The 19,930-nt window shown below is 41.6% G+C and overlaps 3 protein-coding genes and 1 non-coding gene across 9 annotated transcripts; 1 reads left to right on the plus strand and 3 right to left on the minus strand.

Moving 5' to 3' along the window:
* Positions 1-3,242: 3,242 nt before the first annotated feature.
* LOC125769293 (2-acylglycerol O-acyltransferase 2-A-like) lies at positions 3,243-8,413 on the plus strand. Of its 6 annotated transcripts, none has more exons than XM_049437958.1 (6): positions 3,243-3,353; positions 5,678-5,839; positions 5,909-6,006; positions 6,088-6,219; positions 7,025-7,566; positions 7,630-8,413. In XM_049437958.1, the coding sequence occupies exons 2-6, from the start codon at positions 5,708-5,710 to the stop codon at positions 7,785-7,787; spliced, it is 1,062 nt and encodes a 353-aa protein (XP_049293915.1). In that variant the 5' UTR covers positions 3,243-3,353; positions 5,678-5,707; the 3' UTR covers positions 7,788-8,413. The 6 variants fall into 6 exon arrangements, with proteins under 6 accessions (XP_049293915.1, XP_049293917.1, XP_049293916.1 ...); XM_049437960.1 differs by lacking the exon at positions 3,243-3,353 and adding an exon at positions 3,396-3,655; XM_049437959.1 differs by lacking the exon at positions 3,243-3,353 and adding an exon at positions 3,705-4,053.
* Trnay-gua (transfer RNA tyrosine (anticodon GUA)) lies at positions 4,520-4,622 on the minus strand. Its single transcript has 2 exons — positions 4,586-4,622; positions 4,520-4,555 (listed from the first exon to the last, which is right to left on the minus strand). It is a non-coding gene; the product is annotated as a tRNA-Tyr (tRNA).
* Positions 8,414-9,412: 999 nt separating the features above from the next.
* On the minus strand, positions 9,413-13,169 carry LOC125769282 (kynurenine 3-monooxygenase). Its single transcript, XM_049437942.1, has 7 exons — positions 12,527-13,169; positions 12,014-12,083; positions 11,688-11,927; positions 11,472-11,559; positions 10,082-10,736; positions 9,837-9,998; positions 9,413-9,592 (listed from the first exon to the last, which is right to left on the minus strand). The coding sequence occupies exons 1-7, from the start codon at positions 12,614-12,616 to the stop codon at positions 9,440-9,442; spliced, it is 1,458 nt and encodes a 485-aa protein (XP_049293899.1). The 5' UTR covers positions 12,617-13,169; the 3' UTR covers positions 9,413-9,439.
* A 1,700-nt stretch (positions 13,170-14,869) lies between these two features.
* LOC125769312 (40S ribosomal protein S13) lies at positions 14,870-15,668 on the minus strand. The gene is made up of 2 exons (XM_049437983.1): positions 15,366-15,668; positions 14,870-15,269 (listed from the first exon to the last, which is right to left on the minus strand). Exons 1-2 carry the CDS (start codon positions 15,573-15,575, stop codon positions 15,024-15,026), a joined length of 456 nt encoding a protein of 151 aa, XP_049293940.1. The 5' UTR covers positions 15,576-15,668; the 3' UTR covers positions 14,870-15,023.
* Between the last annotated feature and the right edge of the window lie 4,262 nt (positions 15,669-19,930).

The raw sequence follows: 19,930 nt of genomic DNA on the forward strand, positions 1-19,930 counted from the left end.
AGTATTTTCAAACAATTTTTTACAGTTGTATATACACATCAATAATATTTTTTTACTGCCGTTTGACTCTAATATTATCACCCAACAATATCTTTAAATTGCCTTTAAATTTACCCTAAAATGTCTTTAAATTTACCCTACTTTTACCGGTAAATTATCAATCGTTTTCGAGGACTTGGCGAACCCGGATCACAAGCGTCGGTGGCAGAAAGAGAATTCATCCACTCCAAACCTGCATTAGCGTCAACCGCGGGAGGTCGAAGGTTGTGCCGCACTCTGCTGCTTCAAAGAGCTCCAAAAACATCCCCTCTGTTGCGTATTCAAATATTCAACCCTCCAGGAAGTCTAAACCGTTCGGAAGAGAGGCCAAAAATTTGCACGACTCATTAGAGATTCGTTTTCATGGTTGTCGGTTTGCGGTAGGAAAACGAGTTCCTACAAACACTTCTGTTCTTTTCCGCAGCCTCATTCGAACCGCTCGGTCAGTAATCATGTTTAGTCAAATAATTCGGCGCTATCAGTAACGCATTTAATTATTCAAATCCTACATAACACATCCTGGTCAGGATTGGGGAAAAAACCCTGCGATACGCTTTTTGATCTGTAGTCACACACAGTAGAGCTAGAGAAACAAAGCAAATGTTTTGTAATTCTCCGATAACGTGCACCAAATGTTTCGCTGGGTCTAGCAGTAAATTGGTAGTATAAATAAACAAAAAAAAACACATCCATCCTCTTCAGGTGCCAGAAACGACGCACGATCATACAGAGATCGGCAGATGGGTTGACATTTTCACATTAATATTTTCTGTCATTTATCAATATTAGCTCACAGCGTGCGGGTGTCTTCTGGATGGCTGGAAGGCGTACGTCAAACAGCGCCAAATACTTAGGAAAGACATCTCAAGCACCTCGCACATCTGCTTTACCTTCACTCGACTCCTATGTTCGGCAAAAAAAAAATTCTAGAACTACCAAAGTGTGAAGATGAAACACGGACGTGGGAAGAATCTCACACAGAGCTAATGTCAATTATTTGTCACTATAATATTATTTCTAAACGGCAGCAGAAGAATATGACAACCAGCTTTGTTCGTTTATGTAAAGAAAAAAAAACAACAAAACACGCGATCGTTCGACCACTGCTCCTGTTCAATAACGACAGAAATAAAGTTACATTTAATTACATCACCGGGCGACCGGTTCCTCTAGCTGCCTAAACGTCATTCTAAGCTCGTTTCCCCGTTCAACCGGACTCACTTTAATTAGTATACCCACATCAATATAACCGCTAATCGAAACGATGTCGGTTCGAACACGCCAATCGCTGGTTGCTCTCCGTAACCTTTCGCGCGCGTTAGCATAACCTTAAAGGGTTAGAGGGAAGAAAATTAACCTTCCGCCGCAGATCACGCAAAGCGTCAAGTAATGTGACGAGAGAAGCAGATGAGAAATGAAAAAAAAACGAAGCAAATTATTATTACTATCATTGCACGACTTAATCAATATCGCATTTGGGTGTTTGTACTTGACGTTAGAATGTCAACCCAAGCTGTTGAATTCGTTACAATAAGAAACATCTTCAAAAGGCTTCCTCTGTGCTTTATTAGAAGCAGAATAGGTGGCATCGGTTCTCATTATTTTTATTGCGCTTCGTCTGTAATATAAGCTTAAGATAATAAGCTTTTAAATGGCAAATTAAACGATCACAATAGAATTTATTATATATTTGAATGACTTCATCCACTAGCTTTAGATTTCAATGACGTTTCATTTCTATGAGTTCTGTTATTTTGACTATTGTTTATATCTTTTTTGTTTAATTTAATGTTTATTGTAACTTCGAATTAACGTTTGCGAATTTTTTATGCAATTTTTGAAACATTTATTACTGACCATACACACGTGTTGTTTGACGTGCAATGCTAATCATCGTCAGATGAATAGGAACCCATGCGCAATTCGTGAGACGAAGAGTCAAAAGAGGGGACGAGAGAGAAACGAGATCGTTCGCGATCGTCATAGACGCGAAAGACAGCATCAAAACAAATGGCGAAAGCCGGCAATAACGAATGAACGCCGCCGTTTAAGATGAATCTTCGCGGCGTGTTTGAAAATACAACCAAGGTTTATATAGGCATTGTGATGCGAGTCGTTTCGTGTACTGATGGAAATTTAATTTCAATCAAATTAAATGTTTTTCACTCTTGTGACTTTTTAACAATTAGCGAAAAGGTATGATTTTAACGTTTTCTTAATAATATTTTAACTAAATGTACCTGACTAATGATATTTTTCAAGAAGTAACTAGTAGAAATTATACAGAAGATTTTTTTTTAGTTTGACCTCCATAAAATTGTTTCTTTTAGACATCATCGATTAATGGACTATACCTCCTTAAAAATTTCAAAATTCTGACAATTTGAGTCTTCAATCAGGTATAGTCCGTGTGAGCATAAGAATGTCTTAGTTCATAAATCCGTCAAAGTGTGAGTACGTTCGGTAACTCGACAGAGCCTAAGTTTGAAACTCTGTGCGTCTGATTTCCGACTTCTCTACACAGATTGTAATAGGATCAGCTCCTTACCTTGCTTTCTTTTTTTCCGTCATTGTAGTTGAAGTGTTGAAAAAAAAACAACTAGGAACTTTTTTTGTGATGATTAACAATGATCAGTAGATTAATCAGTAAAAATATTAGTTGAAGTCCACCGGATTGTTAACATTAAATTACACCTAAAAGTATCAGAAATATGAGAAATCTATGGGACATTTACCATGAAACATTGCGCTATCTAAGTATGAGAATGTTTTCAGGCCATGTGGAACTACTGTCTCATGCGATCTAAGCTCGTATGAGATCAATTTTCCACGTAACATGATTTTGATTTCCGGATGTTGATGAGAGGTCGTTGAAATCAAAAGAATAAAAATGCCTAACGATGTCATTATCCATACAACTGTAAGTAAACTTCAAGTAATAGCTATCGTGACTTTTTTGCTTACCGATTTATGTATACAACACACACACAAAATAAATTACATCTCTCTTATTGAAGAAGTGTCCCGCATGAATAGCATTTGTTGCGATACAATCACCACACACATCGGGGTCGGTAGTGGTGTTTTTCCACCAATTTTCCTCCCAGAGTCTGAGATGAGCGATGCGAGAGGTGATCGTGCGCATATGTGATCGTGAGCAATCGTTGAGAGTTGCCGTGAAGAGAACAGTTGACTGTGCAATTATTGTAGCCAAGGAAACGACCTCCCGTATGCGTTGTTATCGGATTCTACATTGTACCACTGGTCACGTTCGATGGTGGTCAGAAGAAAGCAACGCACAGCGTACAATGTGGGTGAGTTATTTGGTGCTAACCTTCCTATTCAAGTGCAGCGTGTAAGAAAGGCTGATTCATCACATCAGTAAGCAGAAGCTTTGTGCTTGGTGTTTGATCGTTTCCGATCAGAACTCTGGTTCTGAGTGTTGACAGTGAAAGTGCTACAGCGAAATAGTTCTAGCTGACATTCGATTCAACAACCGCTTGAATCAACTACGAGATTCGTTGATTTTTCGTGAAATCTGGCCGTTTACTGAAGAGAGGAAGCATTGCCTGATAACGTAATTGCATCATCCACTGTAGAGCTGATAGCATCGACAGTAGGTACCGCGATTTATGGGACGATTTGTATACCTCGATTGAGACAGATTCTTTGGCCCTTAGTGGCCGTATCTAGCAGGCGTTTTCCCCCCGTTATCAGTTTAAGCCTAGATAAAGCAGTTCGGTTGGTTGAAAAGAAACTTTCCGATAAGTTATCGTTTGGCCGAGAACTGATCAAACTAACAAACAAAGGGCCGTGTAGAGAACTACCATGAGTTGATTCATGTTCTGACACCCGTATATGAAGACGCATGCGCCTTGTAACGTTTTGTCCCCGTGGAGCACAAGTTTTTTGTGTGACAAGTGCTACAAACCCTACAAACGAAGCAGTGACCAGTTGTTCGCTTTACGCAGGGAAAGCAACATTTAACGACGGTAAACAAGCGTTGATTAACCGGTACGTATACAGTGGACAGTGTTGTGACGACGTGCTCTCTCGACGCTTGGTTTCATCTCGCGCACTAAATAATAGCGCACTTGAGAACGCGCGAGATCAGTCGCAAAAAGATCTGCGTGTGACAAGCGTTTTCATTTGTAATTCTTACTCGTTGGATGTGAGTGTTGACGCTAGCCGCCCCACACGTTGATGGGGAACTCGAGAATTGTTATGTGTTTGCCAATTTTCCACTGAACAAGGATATATTGCGAACAGTAAACAGATTTAGCTGAGTGATGGTTTATTGCTTGTTTTAACTTTGAAACATTGGAAAAAAGATCGTCACCAAAGAGTCACGTGCGTGTAAGTGAACATTGACGTCAATTGTTAAATTTCTATCAATCACAAGAATAAGACAGTATTCCGGCCCTGCGATAAAAATTACTGAGATACAAAGTGCTTATTATATAAGAAAAAAAAACTCTACTCCTTCGAGCCGGATTTGAACCAGCGACCTATGGATGACTACTATTTGTATGAATACTCATTTCCTCTACAGTCCACCGCTCTACCAACTGAGCTATCGAAGGTGATGAGTGGATCTTCGCTAATCAATATACCTGTTTGTGAAATGTTTTGTTGTTTGTTAGTCGAGATCTTCGCTTATCGCTAGAATAATGTAAAACATTAATTTTATTACATTTCTCGTTTAACAAAAACGTTAAGATACACATGGAAACAGCAGATGGCATGCAGATAACAGTTTAAATGTTAACCATACGGATCCCCATCCAAATGGAATTACATCCATATGATGATTATACGACTGTTGGTATCCTCATTGAACTCTTATCAAATTATCGTTGTATCGCGATTGCAACCATTTCGGCTCCTCGTTGGCGGGTGAAGTCTGAACATTTATCTGACTGTTTGTTACGAAGGATTTATATTTCTTTAAAAAATATATTACCAAATTGCCCGAATCGTCCCTATTTCTCTTTCGATCAAATCAATTTACTATGGCATGGCGTTGCATTTCACCTATGCAGCTGTGTGTTACAGACACAGTTAAATTCATCACTCCTTCGAATGCATCGTGAAGAAGAATAGCCGTTTCTTATCATGCTGAATTCACCTGCTTCTATCAGTTGCGTTATGGAACCGGTCGGTTGAAAAATACAATTTAAATGGCGAGTTCCCCTCGGGACCTGATAACGCTGGTGTGCGTACATTCGACAAACACCCGAAACCACCTAAAAGTTTCAATTGTGTTGGGTCTTTGACATAACCACGACAAACCATAGTATACAGTCGAGACACCAAACGGAGTAATAGCTGCTCTAGATCGTTTGGCTCGATCAAGGCTAGAGAAGTGTTTGTAACAGCACAAGCTCTGCGTGCAGTCACATTCTAACCTTGCACCCGTGCGGATCCCAGTTCCGAGTGAGAGGTCGCGGTGCACCGTTTGTTCTAAGAGATACCTGTGTAACCCCTTGTGTAGTGACTTTTTTTTCTTGTAGTATAACGTGTTTTTTTTAAATGTGTTAGTAAGTGTTGCTAGATTCACTCACAATTGCTGCAGCTTCCATCTAGGATAATCATCTCTGGATAATCACATGGTTTTATAACTACTTTTCCTACACAGGTATAAACCGGTAAGCCTACACAGAACAACATGGGTAAAATCGAATGGGCACCGTTAAATGTGCCCATGCGCCGTCGTCTCGAAACTCTGTCCACTGCTCTGTGGATGTGGTTGATATTATTCGGTGAGCTGGGAATGCTCATATCTTACTTCATCCTGCTGGTAAGCTTTACTGAACCTTCGTCAAGCCACGTGTAGCAAACTAACCTATGTTTTGTGTTTCGTGTTCAGATTTATGGAAACTTATTTATTAAAACTCTGTGTGTCATCTACGGATATTTCATCTACACTGATCGTAAGATCACCACAAACGGTGGCCGAGGACAGGGGTAAGTAGTAGAGGTGTAACGTTGCGATTTCAACACGATGCTACTACTATAGCTCTTAACTCATCCGTCTGTATTCTGCAGTGTAAAATGGTTTAGAGATCTATTCTGGTGGAAGCTTTACCAGAGCTACTTCCCGGCGAAGCTGCACAAGACAGTTGATCTTGATCCAAACCGGAACTACCTATTTGCCGCCTTTCCTCACGGCGTTCTAGGGTGAGTAGATAATGCAGCGAACACTAAACCCCGGCAAAGGAAAATATTCTAGAAATACGCTAAAAGAGATCCCTGCTTCAGTTCAGCTGTCGTTATTGCGCCGAAAATAATTACTCAATTCTTTGTGCCTCCGCAAAGCTCAAGATGATTGAGCACGGGGAGGGCACCAAAGCTAGCAATCATCTATCGAACGCTGATAAGATACGCAGCTCACACTGTAATAGTGAAACTCCGCGCTTCAATTCCCAAAGTGAGACCCAGCAAAAGGGTCCAAAGTGTCAAGCGGGTTAACTTTGTTTACAACCAAAAACGGCTACTTTTTGGGAGATTTTGACTACAAGATAGCGCCACCTTGTATGGCCGTGCGTAATTGAGCAAATCGTTGGGGATAGGAAATTTTATCGATTGGCTTGTTTCTAGCGGCGATAATCTCAGGTATGACCGGGTAAAGATCTTGAATCGGTGTGCATGAAAAATTGCCAGCTTACATTTGTGACCCTGTGTTATCATGCTTCTTAAGCGCATTTGAATTATTTTCTTGCTTATCAAATATAACAGCTCTGTGATAGTGAATTGTAGCAAGGAATTCAGATATTTTTCTTCTGTGTCCTTAAATTAATAATCTTTTTTCTCATAATGTTTCTCACAATCTAATCTATGTTATTGATTGATACTTAATCGAAGTTTCGTTTTGTACCTCATTTAAATATCTCAGAGGTGGTTTAAACACTCCTTAAAATTCTACCGATAATATTATTTAGTTGCTTCAATAAATTTGTTGAATTTCTATTCAATTTTCTTCCAGGTTGGGTGCTTTCATTAACTTCGCAACCAATGCAACCGGTTTCCACGACCAGTTTCCCAAAATTCGTTCCCGTCCTGTGACGTTAAACTTCCACTTCGTAATACCTTTCTTCCGGGAGATACTACTCAGCTGGGGCCTAGTTTCCGCAAACCCCGAAAGCATTCTAAGTCTGCTGAAGGCATCGAACAAACCAGACAACCCGTTAAATGATGACGGCTACACATCAAACGCTGTAGTAATTGTGGTAGGTGGTGCAGCCGAATCTTTACACTGCCGACCCAACAACTACACGCTAGTGTTGCGCAAACGGAAGGGCTTCTGTAAGCTTGCGATTAAGGCTGGTACACCGATCGTTCCGGTCATGACGTTCGGCGAGGTGGATCTGTTCGATCAGCCCCCGAATCCACCCGGTTCGAAGCTGCGTCGATTCCAAGAGTTCGTCAAAAATACGACCGGTATTGCTCCTGCCGCGTTCGTCGGCCGTGGATTCTTCCAGTATAGTTACGGGTTGATTCCTCGCCGGAAGCCCCTTAACACAGTCGGTAAGTTGTGGTACCATCCACAATGTGGTGTGCAGAAAACTAATGTAGAATTTGTATTTTTAGTTGGTAATCCTGTGGAAGTGACACAGATAGACGATCCTACGCACGAGCAAGTAAACGAGGTGCACGAACGCTTCTGTCGCGAGTTGGATAATTTGTTCGAAACCAACAAATCACGCTTCATCGCTGACCACAAGAATGTGAAGCTTGTACTGGAATAAGCTAAGAAATAGACAAAAGGTAAAACGTAATGCCCATTGGACCCTACACAACACAATGTGTAAGCAGGATGGAACACCGTAAGAGACAGAAACACACTATCACGATCCTTCGCTACAACGTCTTACGCTGGCTCGTGAGTACTGTATTATAATGGCACCACATAGGACGATCCCACCAGCGAGATGAGCTCGTTTGCCATTCAGAAAGCAAAGGATTGAGACTGTACCAAAAACCGTACCAACTTTTCGATACCTAAGAACCAATCTGGCATACAGTTTTGTGGTGATATTGCTGTCCAGTTTTGGGAGTCAATTACTAGCGTATAAGTAAACATTAGGCAAACTGGGTGTTAGCATTTAAATTCCCTATGCGTAATTGTATCCTTTTTTGGGGTTATTTTTGTTGTTTTTCTTTCCTTTTTGTGGTTTTTTGTTGGGTAAACAAAGGGGGTTTTTTCGTTTTTTTCTGAGCATGTTTAAGGTAACATATTAAATGAAAAGGTGACAAAAATATCCACTTTAGATTGTTTTTCCCGTCTATTTTTGCCATATGTGTAGTTGCATGCGACATTGAAGTGGTGTTTGTGAGAAATGATTGTAAAAATAAATTAAACAAAACTATAAAATGCGTTTAGTGTTTTCCCCTTTCATCCGAAACAACTTGTATATCCTTGTATGTATATTACGTAGTTGACGAACTATCGGGGAGATTTCAGAATGTGAAAATGTAGTTCCTGACTTGATCTGCGCTAAGCAGCCCAATTGTCAGAAGTAAATGGCGTTTTGACTAGACCACCAGTTTACTCTTCGTCCGATATTACTTCGTCGAGATATTACTCTTCGTCCAAAAAAGATTGTCGAAGATTTCCATTTGCTAATTACTGATGCTATGTCCATAATTAGGGACCTTCTTTTGTGGGACTACAACCTCGAGAGGTGGCTTGCGATTACAGGCTTTCCTTGATCTAATTTGCCCGTGACAGGACAGTTAGCCCTGCGCAATGGCTCGGATAGGATTTGATCCCCGGTCCTATCGTTTTGAGATCGGCGCCGCTGCCATTTCTACCACCGGGCCACTAGTGATGGATAAATTATAAATTTTGCCGGGGTCGGATCAGCCCGCCTGTAAAATATATAAATTAGTCAGTATACAATTTACCCATAGCTACCGAGGAAATGAGCGGGGGGTAGGGTAGGATCAATCCCTGAGCAATTTACTCGATCTGACTCATCTGGACCCATTCGGATTCATCCGGAGTCGATCGAACCCATTCGGATTAGACCGGACTCGCCGGAGTCAATTATGGTTTTTTGTCGGAATCGGAATCAATTTTTCATGTACGGAGTCGAAGTGGATCCACGATTCCGGATTACCCATTGTAAACCACCTTCTTCAAATCTACGATACGACTACGATTGGTTTACGCTTAGACATTCTTCCGATAGAACGATAAGAAACGTTTTCTCGAACTCATTTATGCTATTGAGCTGTAGATCTTGTCCCAAACGTACTATGTTACGTTACGAGAATGACAATGGTTACTTTACGAGGATCTACGAGGATAAGGAAAGAATGGGATGACGAGGTTGCTATTTAATTGAATCGAATAATCAAAGAATATCTGTTGTGTATTGTAAATATTATGCATTTATTAAACGCTTGCTTTCGGTTTCAGTAGCTGGAACGTGGATAAGACCGCCGTCGAGAGCTGTTCGAGATGACCCATGGTCACGTGTCGGTAGCACAGACCTCCGATAGCTGCGATCGAAGCAAATGAAGCGCCATACAATACGCGTGTGAGAATCTGCAAGAAAGAAGCACATACAAAAAACGTTATCAGTCCAATTTGTTTTGATGCCTCTTTTAAGAACGATCATTTTGACTTGACTTATTATTGACGGACTATTTACAATTGGTGCAATTAATTATCAGCTTGTAATGATTGACTTTTTGCATCATGAGAAATGAAAGCGATGCACTACTAGCCTCTGTTAAATCTCAAATAAAGCACTAAGTCAATAAAGGAAAGGTGTTTAGCATAACCCTACCTTGTCCTGCCAGGCACGATTAGCAATGCACTTGCTGTATCGCATGTGAGAGAAGGATACGGAGTTATACAAGGGAACCCAGGTATTAGGCATCAACCAGAACAGCAACTCATCCAGCTTCTTGCGGAAAAGGTACGATCGTTTAGTAACCAAATCACGCATCTAGATCACAGATCACATCACAGATATTTTTATAGAACGGTTAATACTTCAACGCAGCTAAACACGCGAATTCATATACAAACCTCAATGTAATTGTACATTGCTAAGTCACAGATGGCATGGGCATCCTCCCAGCGCTTCTCACTGAACTCCGGCAAGATATGCGTCAGATCAGAACCGTACTTGTTGAACAGCTCCGTCAACACGCTGCAATCTTCAAAGCCCGCGTTCATACCTTGGCCGTAGAACGGTACCATCGCATGTGCAGCGTCACCAATGATGAGAGCTTTCGAACCGACATGATACGGCCGGCACTTGATCATCACGAGCGATTGCGGTTTCGTTTTGAAGAAATCCTTTATCAACCGCTCGCGTCCGATCAGCGCGATCGCATCGGGAAAGTACTGGCCGAAGAACTCAAGTAGTCGCTCATGATCAGTAATACTGTGGAACTGCGTGAACGGCATGAACAGCGTCACGGTCCAGGTGCGGTCCTGGTTGGGTAGCGCAATCATCATGAACTGCCCTCGGGGCCAGATGTGCAAATAGTTGTGCGGCATGGCGAACTCTCCATCGGCCTTTGGAGGGATGCAAAGTTCCAGGTAGCCGTGCTCGATGTATGTCTGGCTGAAGTCATAGCGTGGTCGTTTGACGATTTCCTTCCGAACGGCACTGTATGCACCGTCGCATCCAACGATCAGATCCGCCTTAGCGCTCTTGACCTCCTTCGTTTGCGGACTACAAGTGGAAGCAGGTGGAAAAGAATTAATTAATTATATTAGTCTCATTAATGGAACGCAAGGTGTAGGCTTGAGTATGAGGAATTCTGCTGTATAAATATTTTTTTCTTAATCCACACTTGTGCTGTATTAGCAACTACTTCAGGACGCAACATGCTTGCATGTGATGAGTCAGACGGAAAACTCGAATGTTTAAAGGACTCTTGTAGATAACGAAATCGAAATCCACAGTAAAGGCAGTTTAAAGCCCAACGCATTTGTTGTTTACGGGAATGTTTTCGATAGACTCTCTTGCAATCATCTAGTCAGATCAGAAATTTCAGTACGTTGCTGTTTACAGTAAATAAGACAGTTCTACCCATTCAAACGTATAAGAGAGATTAGATAGCATTCTTATTGCCTTAACTATCGAGACGTCTTCATGAATGATCTTGATGTGATATGAATGATTCAAGATTGTCTCGATTCAATGATGGTAATATCTCAAACGCCATCAAGTGCAATAATGAATGCTTGAGATCTTCTTATATCACGTTAAAACACGTGAGCATAATCAACATCCGTTGAGAATAATCTTCTTTACGATCAGAAACAACCCCCCACATAGTTCCTGTTTCAAATGTTTCTTCTTAGATGAAACCTCAAGCGGTAATCTGAATCCATGGAACTTTGGACAACAGCGAAAATTCCTCACGAACTAAATGTCTATATACACTACTTATTTGCTACTTACTCAACCATAGACAGATTGCCCTCGTCCAAATTGGCGCTGACCAGTTTGTGGTTAAAATGCAGGTGAATGTTCGGGTATTTCTCCGCCGCTGTTGTAAATAGAAGACGAAAAGAAGCCTTAGAACTGTGCCCTGCGCTGGAAACCGATAGTTTCCGTCATTTGTAACACAATACATTGTCCCATCGGACACAATACTATGCTGCATCTACAACGTACCGTTTAACAATACTTCATTCAAATGCTTTCGGCCGACGGAATAGATGCACTGGTTTGTGTTTGCATCGTACGGTACGATCTTCCGGTTACCGTGAATGTCATGTAACATTCGTCCGGACATTGGGATACCATGATTAAGTAGGGCTTCCTCTAGCCCGACTTCGGCCAGCGCCCGTCGACCACGGGCCGACAGGGCTAGATTGATACTTCGTCCGATTACCAACTCTGCGGTGCGTATATCTGTAAAATCATCCCAAATCAGGTATTATTTATTTAATTACAGCACAGCCATACACAAAGCCTGTATACTTTGAAAACTTTCTTACCTTCACGGTATTCGTACAGATTCACTTCGTGGCCTTTCTTACCCAGATGCAATGCTAAAAGTGAGCCAACCTAATATGGGAGCAAAGGACGATTAAACTGTCATTTTTACTATAATATTCTTATTTTCTTAACTTGTCGAACGAATCCTGACTAAACTACATCGCTATTGACCACGGTCAGTGCGACGGAAATCGATAACATTAGGTTGCGAAATAGGAAAGATTACTTCTAGAAGAACTTTACCAATAAAAACAGTCGACATAATAATTGATAAGCACCGACGAAGAACGTTTTTAATAGCACAAAAAACAGTACTTCCGGAAAACAAAAGAAAGACAAGAAGATAATACAGACGAGAGCGTTCTTTAATGTTTTAAGTAATAGGAAAACGTCTTTAAATTAATTAAAAATTAATTACACAATTTTAAATCACATTCTGTTCTGGCAACAATGCTCAAAACCGGTTGGGTTTTTCTCTTTATGCTTATTAACGAAACATATGCAATACTCACCAAACCACCGCCAACGATGGCCACGTCCAGTGGCTGATGCTGCATACCATTGGTGTTTGTACGCTTGTACTTGCCACTAGCAGTTGCCATTATGCGATTGTAACGTTAAATTTTTCACAATTAAGCTTCACTTAAACAAATGTTAACACTTTTCTTACAATGCACGATCAACGACACACGATACAAAAGCTTTTTGCTTGACTGAGATGCAGAAAATAAATAGAACATACACCCAACCCTACACGTGACTCGTTGTGGCAAATAGTACCACACTTTTGAAGAACCACCAGCACGGCCAAACGTCCAAATGGAATTGAACTCTGCGGCGTACCTGACCGGACAGAAAAAGCCTCGACGAGTCTCGATCGTCCTGCTACCGTATCCTCCTTCTATCGTCACGCTTCTGTCCAACCTTCGGCGTGTCTATCTCTTTCGTACTCTACCCTACAACCACCGGTATCGCTCGCTACTGGTTCTGCTTCAATGCACCTCCCGTTCCTGCTGCCGGCAAAAGCTTAGTACAACATGGTGGTACGTTATCACATTTCCAATAGTTTCTTTTTCTGAAGCTGCTAGTGTATTTGTGCGTGCGGCTAATACGACGCCAGACGCTATTTCTAGTGGTAACATTAGTCTTGTAAGCTGCAAAGGAAATTCCATTCCCGTCGAAGCCCGAGATATTTTTTGTGGTTCCTTTCCAGAGGAAACAGTAGTGATAGCATCAACATTTGATACGTTTTTGTTTGAGTACCCTTAGCGAAGGAAGTTAATTAAACCGAAATTAACCCACTACGGAACAAAAACACATGGTTCGTCTCTATCTACAGTCTTTTGTTCGGTGAAATAAATAGTCAAATTTTGCGTGTTTTCTTTTTTTTTAATGAAGCAGATTTGTGCCTGATTGATTAGGGTATTATCAATGTTGGAAAATCGTTTTTATTTGAAATATGCTCGATGCATGATTTCAATGTTTGAATTGTTCGGTTGTAAATGTAACAAAATTACAGAAAAAAATAAAAAAACAACCCTTTATGACAATATACCGCAATGCCAACAAAGAAAGCCGCCAGAAAGTTCCAACGAACTTGTTTGCACATATTCCATACGTTATAAATAAAACTCTTAGCAAGATCTTAGTGAGGATTATATATGAAAACATCGCTACTGAAAGCAGCTCCCTTATAAATGGCCAATTGAATGTTTATACTACCACTGATGCCATGTGCTGCCGTTTATCATCCAACAATCCCCGCCATAACAGCCACATACCACAGCCAGATACCACGCGAAAGTGTAATCGGTCGGTTGAAATAGTTTAACACCATGTTTGTTTTGCTGCAAATGACGGTGAATTCCACGAATAATGAGAGATAGGTACATAGATACATCTTCTTCAGATGATAAGGTCTCGAAGACTTTCCGTAAACTATACAACATTTTTCAGGGGCAGAAACGATCTACCACCACATCAAGACCAGACACAATGCAGACAATTTTACAACCGATCACGCTTATCACTTGATCTTGTAGGTCGATTGTAAGGGCTTACTCATTGGCATACCGAGTACCGAAATACGTTACCGGTTCAATAGTGTTTTGTTATCAGTATGTTGCTGTCGTTTGCAACATTGGTGATCGATCCGGAAAGATTAGCCACGGTTTACTGAACCTACTCAAGATCACGATCCATACAGCGTAGCGACGTGCTGTTGTTGATCCGTGGTGATTGTTCTTATCACAGATACGCAACGGTGTATGTGACATCCGTCAGGTTTGCGCATCTTTTTGTGGTTCATCTTTTTGGAAGTGATATTGAACCAGCATTCATACAGATCGGACAGAACCAACGTAGTGTAAGAATGAAGTTCACGGAGTGAATTCAAATAATCTGAAGACAAATATAACATCTGAAAGGAAGACAGGATCTCTTTGAAACCAAACTCCATAAACCTAAAAACAATTATAACGTAGCACAGTTATGTTTTATGCATTGTGTGCATTGCGCAGGTGGAAATTAATCTTCCCGTAGATTTATGTATGTCGATTCCATTGGAAATGGATAAAAATTGCTCTCAGTGGATCTGTTGTTGAATAGTTGCTTTAAAGCTCCTATCCATGAATTTAGTGTTACCTTTGTGATGCAAAAGGCTGTTCGGTTGGCGATTGATCACGAAACCCTAATATCAAGATTCGAATGACGACACTACTCACATCACCAACAACAATACCGCCGCACGCCATCAAAACAAAACACGCAACCACCATTTTCGCCTCTTTCAGAACGCCACGAAACAACGATATCAGGTGAAATGCATTTTCGGCTTCGCCAAGAACAATCGACACTTTCTTCGTAGAGAAACTGACTCCATCCAGATGCCAGCTGCTGTGTATTATTACATTTTCAACATCGCACGTTTGAAGTTGAACATCATCAGACCCTCAAAGCATTTTTTTTTCTTCAATCCGGTCTGTCCGTCTCTTCCCGCTATCCCTCTGCTTAGGCGACCAGAGCGGAAGCAGTGCTCGATTCGTACTTCCAGTTCGGTGGCAGGACTGCCTTGATCTTGTAGTACCGGGCCAGGCGGTGGATGCGAGACTCGATCAGAATCAGGCGGAACTTGCTGTCGATGTCCTTACGGTTGCGCTCCAAATGCTTACGGATCGATACGGCCTTCTTGATCAGGAAGTACAGATCTTCCGGAATGTCGGGCTTCAGGCCAACGGCTTTCATGATACGCAGCACCTACAATAACAAACCATTGTACATTATTACACCGATCTGTAGCACACGACCCCAAACACACGGGCGACGGCGTTGCGGGCCGGAAGACAAACTAACCTTGTTGCCATTGACGAAGCGCACTTGGGCGACACCGTGTGAATCTCGCAGAATGATGCCGATCTGGGACGGAGTCATGCCCTTTTTGCCGAGCTTCTTGATCTGCTCCTTCACATCTTCGGCGTTCAATTTCAGCCACGACGGCACGGAACGACGATACGGTAGCGCGGATTTGGAAATACCCTTACCAGGAGCGTGCATACGACCCATTTTTCGATATTTTTATTCGTGCTTTCGCACCGCGTGTTTAGTTCACCGAGACTTTGACAAAAAGAAAGATGGAGGAAAACGTCAACTTATGACACGGCACTGTTTCCGCACAAAGGGCATACATCTGGACATCACTGGTGTCAAACAGATTCCGTCAACAGCTATTTATTTTATTCTCCGATTTTTTTCTTCAAGTCCCAAAAACAGGATTCCACGATCGTCATTGATCAATAAAAATTTGTTGCAATGCTCGAATTTTATAAGCCACATATAGGCATTAGTTAACTGATAAAGAATTACTAATTAGCTACCACAATTCGATATGCAATACAAATGATTAGTTTACATTTTCACAACTAGAGGGCCGGATTTAAAAAAGGCCTTTTCCTTGCATCGGGCTGATTATTTTGTAATACGGATGTATTACGGAAGATTTAACTTTTCGGAAGGAGGCTTTGGTAGCCTAATAACAAAGACGGAAGGTATAACGGAAGAACGGAAGACAGAACGGAAGAACGGAAGAACGGAAGATGTTGCTTGTACAACGATCCAATAACGAATATCTTTATTCAGCATGACAGTTGCGCAGCACACTGTCATGTCCAATGGTCATAATTCACTCTGACATTTCGAAAGCTCTTCACAATGATACCGGTTGCGGACCTGACACTACAGTATATTACAGCTCGGCTATCCTGACTTAGGATTGACCTCAATTCTACTTGACTACATACCTGATCATATTTACGTATTAGTGGCCCACTTCCTAAGTTTATCAACTTCTAGAACGCCATCATAGGCCATTTGTGTATGTTGACATCCCTCAACATCTCTAACGACATAGCGGTCATGAGGAAGAATTTTGTGAATTATATAAGGGCCGCGAAACCTACAGTTAAGCTTTTTGTTGACACCGCTTGTGTCTGTATATTTGATAGCTACTAGATCTCCTACGTTGAATTTAGGAGCTGGCTTGTTCCTATCGGCTAAGTATTGCTCATTTCGATTTTGCGATATTTCGATATTTTCCTGTGCTTCGGAACGGAGACGATTAAGGTCTCGACTAACGTCTTCTGTTTTGGACTCAAGAAATTCACGCAATTCATCCAAGACCCAACCCCGCTGCTCGACCCCGAAGAGTAGAATGGACGGTAGGAAGCCCGTGGAACTATGGACCGTATTATTAAGAGCGTATTCGGCAGATCGTAAATGCGAACTCCAATCAGAGTAGTCGGTGAGCTCAGACAGTTTGCTTAGTATAGGACGGAGTACACGATTAACGCGTTCGACCTGACCATTCGCTTGGGGAGAGGCTGTAGCATTAAGTACATGGGAGATATTGTGAGACTCTAGAAATTCTTTAAAAAGATTCGAAGTAAAACACGTTGCTCGATCACTAATGATCCGTTTTGGTCGACTGTAGTATGTCATATACTGATTGAGTGCGTCACATACCTCGTTAGTGTTAGTTGTAGCAGTAGCATATAATTTCGTAAATTTAGTAAAAGAATCTATAATGACCAAAACATATTTCTTGCGAGACCCAGTACAGGGCAATGGACCCAGATGGTCCAAGTGTATAGTGTCAAAAGGCAGCGGTACTTTTGGGATGCTAAATAGGTTACGATTATTTATCCTAGAGGGGGCTGAATATACAATACATTTTATACAATTTTTAATAAAGTTCTCAATCTTAACTGTCATTTGAGGAAACCAATAATGCTGACGAATAGTGTGAAAGGTCTTAGTAGTTGCGAGATGACCAATCTTTTCATGGTTGTGTCGTATGACGTTATCTACCATTTCACGAGGTACATACAATTGGAGGGGATAGAGGGGAGACTGATGATAAACAAGACCATCTTGCAAGACGAATCCATTAACAGGACCGACTTCGAGTTTTCGTTTTAAACAGTCAATGGAAGGATCTCTTGATTGAGCTACCTGAAGTTGAAAATCAAGGTCTAATTCGCTAATTGCACCTACTGCTTCAGTTCGGCTTAATGCATCCACGTGAGCCATAGAAGTTCCGGAACGATAATGAATGGTGTAATCATAGTTTTCCAGAAAAAGAGACCATCGAGCAATTTTTGCAGATCCATTACGGTTCTTTAGGGTCTCGACCAATGAATTGCAATCTGTGAATATCTTCAAAGGGAGCCCGTGAACGTAGGTATGGAATCTCTTAAGTGCATAGATAACGGAGAGCGTTTCTAGCTCATAACTATGCAGCTTCGCTTCTTCTTTCGAGGTTGTTTTCGAGAAATAGGCGATAGGATGAAGTTTCTTGTCGTCCTGCCTCTGCAACAATACTGCTCCAAATCCGAATGAGCTTGCATCACAGTGAAGTTCGGTTTCCCTTTTTGGGTTAAAAATGGCAAGTACAGGAGATTGAATGAGTCTCTCGCGGAGAGTTTCAAAAGCCTCACGACAATTAGCATCAAAGCTAAAGACGGCATCCTTCTGTAGTAACTGAGTAAGGGGTTTAGCAATGCAGGAAAATGACGGAACAAAACGTCGAAAGTAAGAGAATAAACCCAAGCATCTTCTAAGTTGTTTCACATTTAAAGGCATTGGGTAGTTTCGTAAGGCCTTAATATGCCTGTCACTAGGTCGGATACCAGAGGCGCTCGCCTTATATCCTAGATAATCCAACTCCTCATGGGCAAACCTACACTTATCCACCCGTAGTTCTAGGCCAGACTGTTTGATTCTTTTCAGAACAGATTGGAGGGTTTCCAGGTGGGACTGGAGATCGGCGGAAGCAATAATAATGTCGTCCAAGTAGACCACTACTTTTTCATCATCAATAAATTCACGGAAGATTGAATTAATGAAACGCTGGAATTCGGAAGGAGCGTTTTTAAGGCCAAAAGGCATTTTGGTATATTCGTACTGACCGTCAGGGGTAACAAAGGAGGTGTAAGGAATGGAAGATTCTTCCATCTGTACCTGATGGAATCCGCTATTCAAATCCAACAAGCTGAAGAACTTTTTGTTACTGAGATGCTCCAAGCAAGTCTCGATCAACGGAAGAGGGTAGTTGTCCCTTACAGTAATCTTATTTAGCGGTCGATAGTCCACGCACATCCGTATCTCTCCACTCTTTTTCCTAACGAGCACCAGGGCAGACGCATAAGGGGAATTACTTGGTCTGATGACTTCCTCTTCGAGTAATTTGGATACGATTTCCTTAACTTGGTTCCGCTCTCCATAAGAGAGTCGACGGGGTTTAGTAAAAATAGGAGTCTGATGAGTGAGATTGATCTTCATTTTATGATTTACTAACTGAGTGCATTGAATAGAATCGTCGAGATAATTTTCCTTAATGATTGATAGGACAATAGCGGAATGCCTGGAAGATAATGTGGGGCCAACATCAAGCTCAATTTCCGATTCATAAACGTCAATAGCAGAAATTTCATTGGTTGCTACATCTAGTGAATCCTGGTTCTGGGTTTCAATTCCCACTCGATGGGGCTGCATAAGAGAGACGTAATTCTTGGAGTACGTAAGACTGACGTTAAACGAAGGGAGTATATCTCTACCAATAATTATTGGCCAGGCCATAGAGTTCTCGGGTAATATAATAAATGAATGATTGAGGATCACCTCCTTAAATTTTATACGGCACGTTACTTGACCACGAGTATAAAGTCGGGAGTTCCCAAGGCCACGAAATCGAGAAGGGGCTAACGGAGCCAGGAGTCCAACTGGCACTATGGATTCATTTATAAAACTTACAGAACTACCTGTATCAAATAGAGATTGTATTCCTTTTACTACCACAACCGGTTTTCCTAACTTGAGAAAAGAAACACTCACCTCTTGTAATTCATCTAATGCCAGAGTTTCATTATCATCACCCGCAATACGAGTAATTGGATCCGGATGAGCAGCAGCATTCGCGACCTTCTTTGGGCAATTTTTGTAGTTATGCCCCATCTGGAAACACGTGAAGCATGCCCCCGGTGGTCGGTTGGGGCAAGAACAGGCACTCTTAAGATGTCCAAACTCCGAGCAGTTGTAACATCGAATGATGTTCTGCGTTGCTCCTCGATTGGTCGAAACAGGAACTTTCTCCGGAATTGAAGATGATGTCGTCGTCGGCTTGGGGACTCTTCTGGACCGAATGGTCTCGAATTTCTTAAGCATAGGCTTCAGATCTTCCACGTTGTTTGCCATGAATCGCATCCCAGCAGTAAGAGATGGGCTATCCAGACCATCAAGGATAATGTTGATCAATTCAGGTTCCGGGATGGGGGCTCGGCTGGCAATACGTTGCATATCCAACACATAACGTAAGGCGGTCTCCTTTGGGGAGAGACGACGGGATCGTAATTGTCGAAGAACGG

Source organism: Anopheles funestus, chromosome 3RL, assembly GCF_943734845.2.
Source record: "Anopheles funestus chromosome 3RL, idAnoFuneDA-416_04, whole genome shotgun sequence".
NCBI classification, from domain to species: domain Eukaryota; kingdom Metazoa; phylum Arthropoda; class Insecta; order Diptera; family Culicidae; genus Anopheles; species Anopheles funestus.

Excerpts from the sequence above, each read along its gene's own strand:
- LOC125769312 (XM_049437983.1), bottom strand. The coding sequence starts at position 15,575 with ATGGGTCGTATGCACGCTCCTGGTAAGGGTATTTCCAAATCCGCGCTA. Across the intron at positions 15,270-15,365 it reads GCTTCGTCAATGGCAACAAG|GTGCTGCGTATCATGAAAGC; the intron begins GTTAGTTTGTCT and ends TTGTTATTGTAG.
- LOC125769293 (XM_049437958.1), top strand. The coding sequence starts at position 5,708 with ATGGGTAAAATCGAATGGGCACCGTTAAATGTGCCCATGCGCCGTCGT. Across the intron at positions 6,007-6,087 it reads AACGGTGGCCGAGGACAGGG|TGTAAAATGGTTTAGAGATC; the intron begins GTAAGTAGTAGA and ends TGTATTCTGCAG. Across the intron at positions 6,220-7,024 it reads TTTCCTCACGGCGTTCTAGG|GTTGGGTGCTTTCATTAACT; the intron begins GTGAGTAGATAA and ends ATTTTCTTCCAG.
- LOC125769282 (XM_049437942.1), bottom strand. The coding sequence starts at position 12,616 with ATGGCAACTGCTAGTGGCAAGTACAAGCGTACAAACACCAATGGTATG. Across the intron at positions 12,084-12,526 it reads CCATCGTTGGCGGTGGTTTG|GTTGGCTCACTTTTAGCATT; the intron begins GTGAGTATTGCA and ends CTCCCATATTAG. Across the intron at positions 10,737-11,471 it reads GGCAATCTGTCTATGGTTGA|TCCGCAAACGAAGGAGGTCA; the intron begins GTAAGTAGCAAA and ends TTCCACTTGTAG.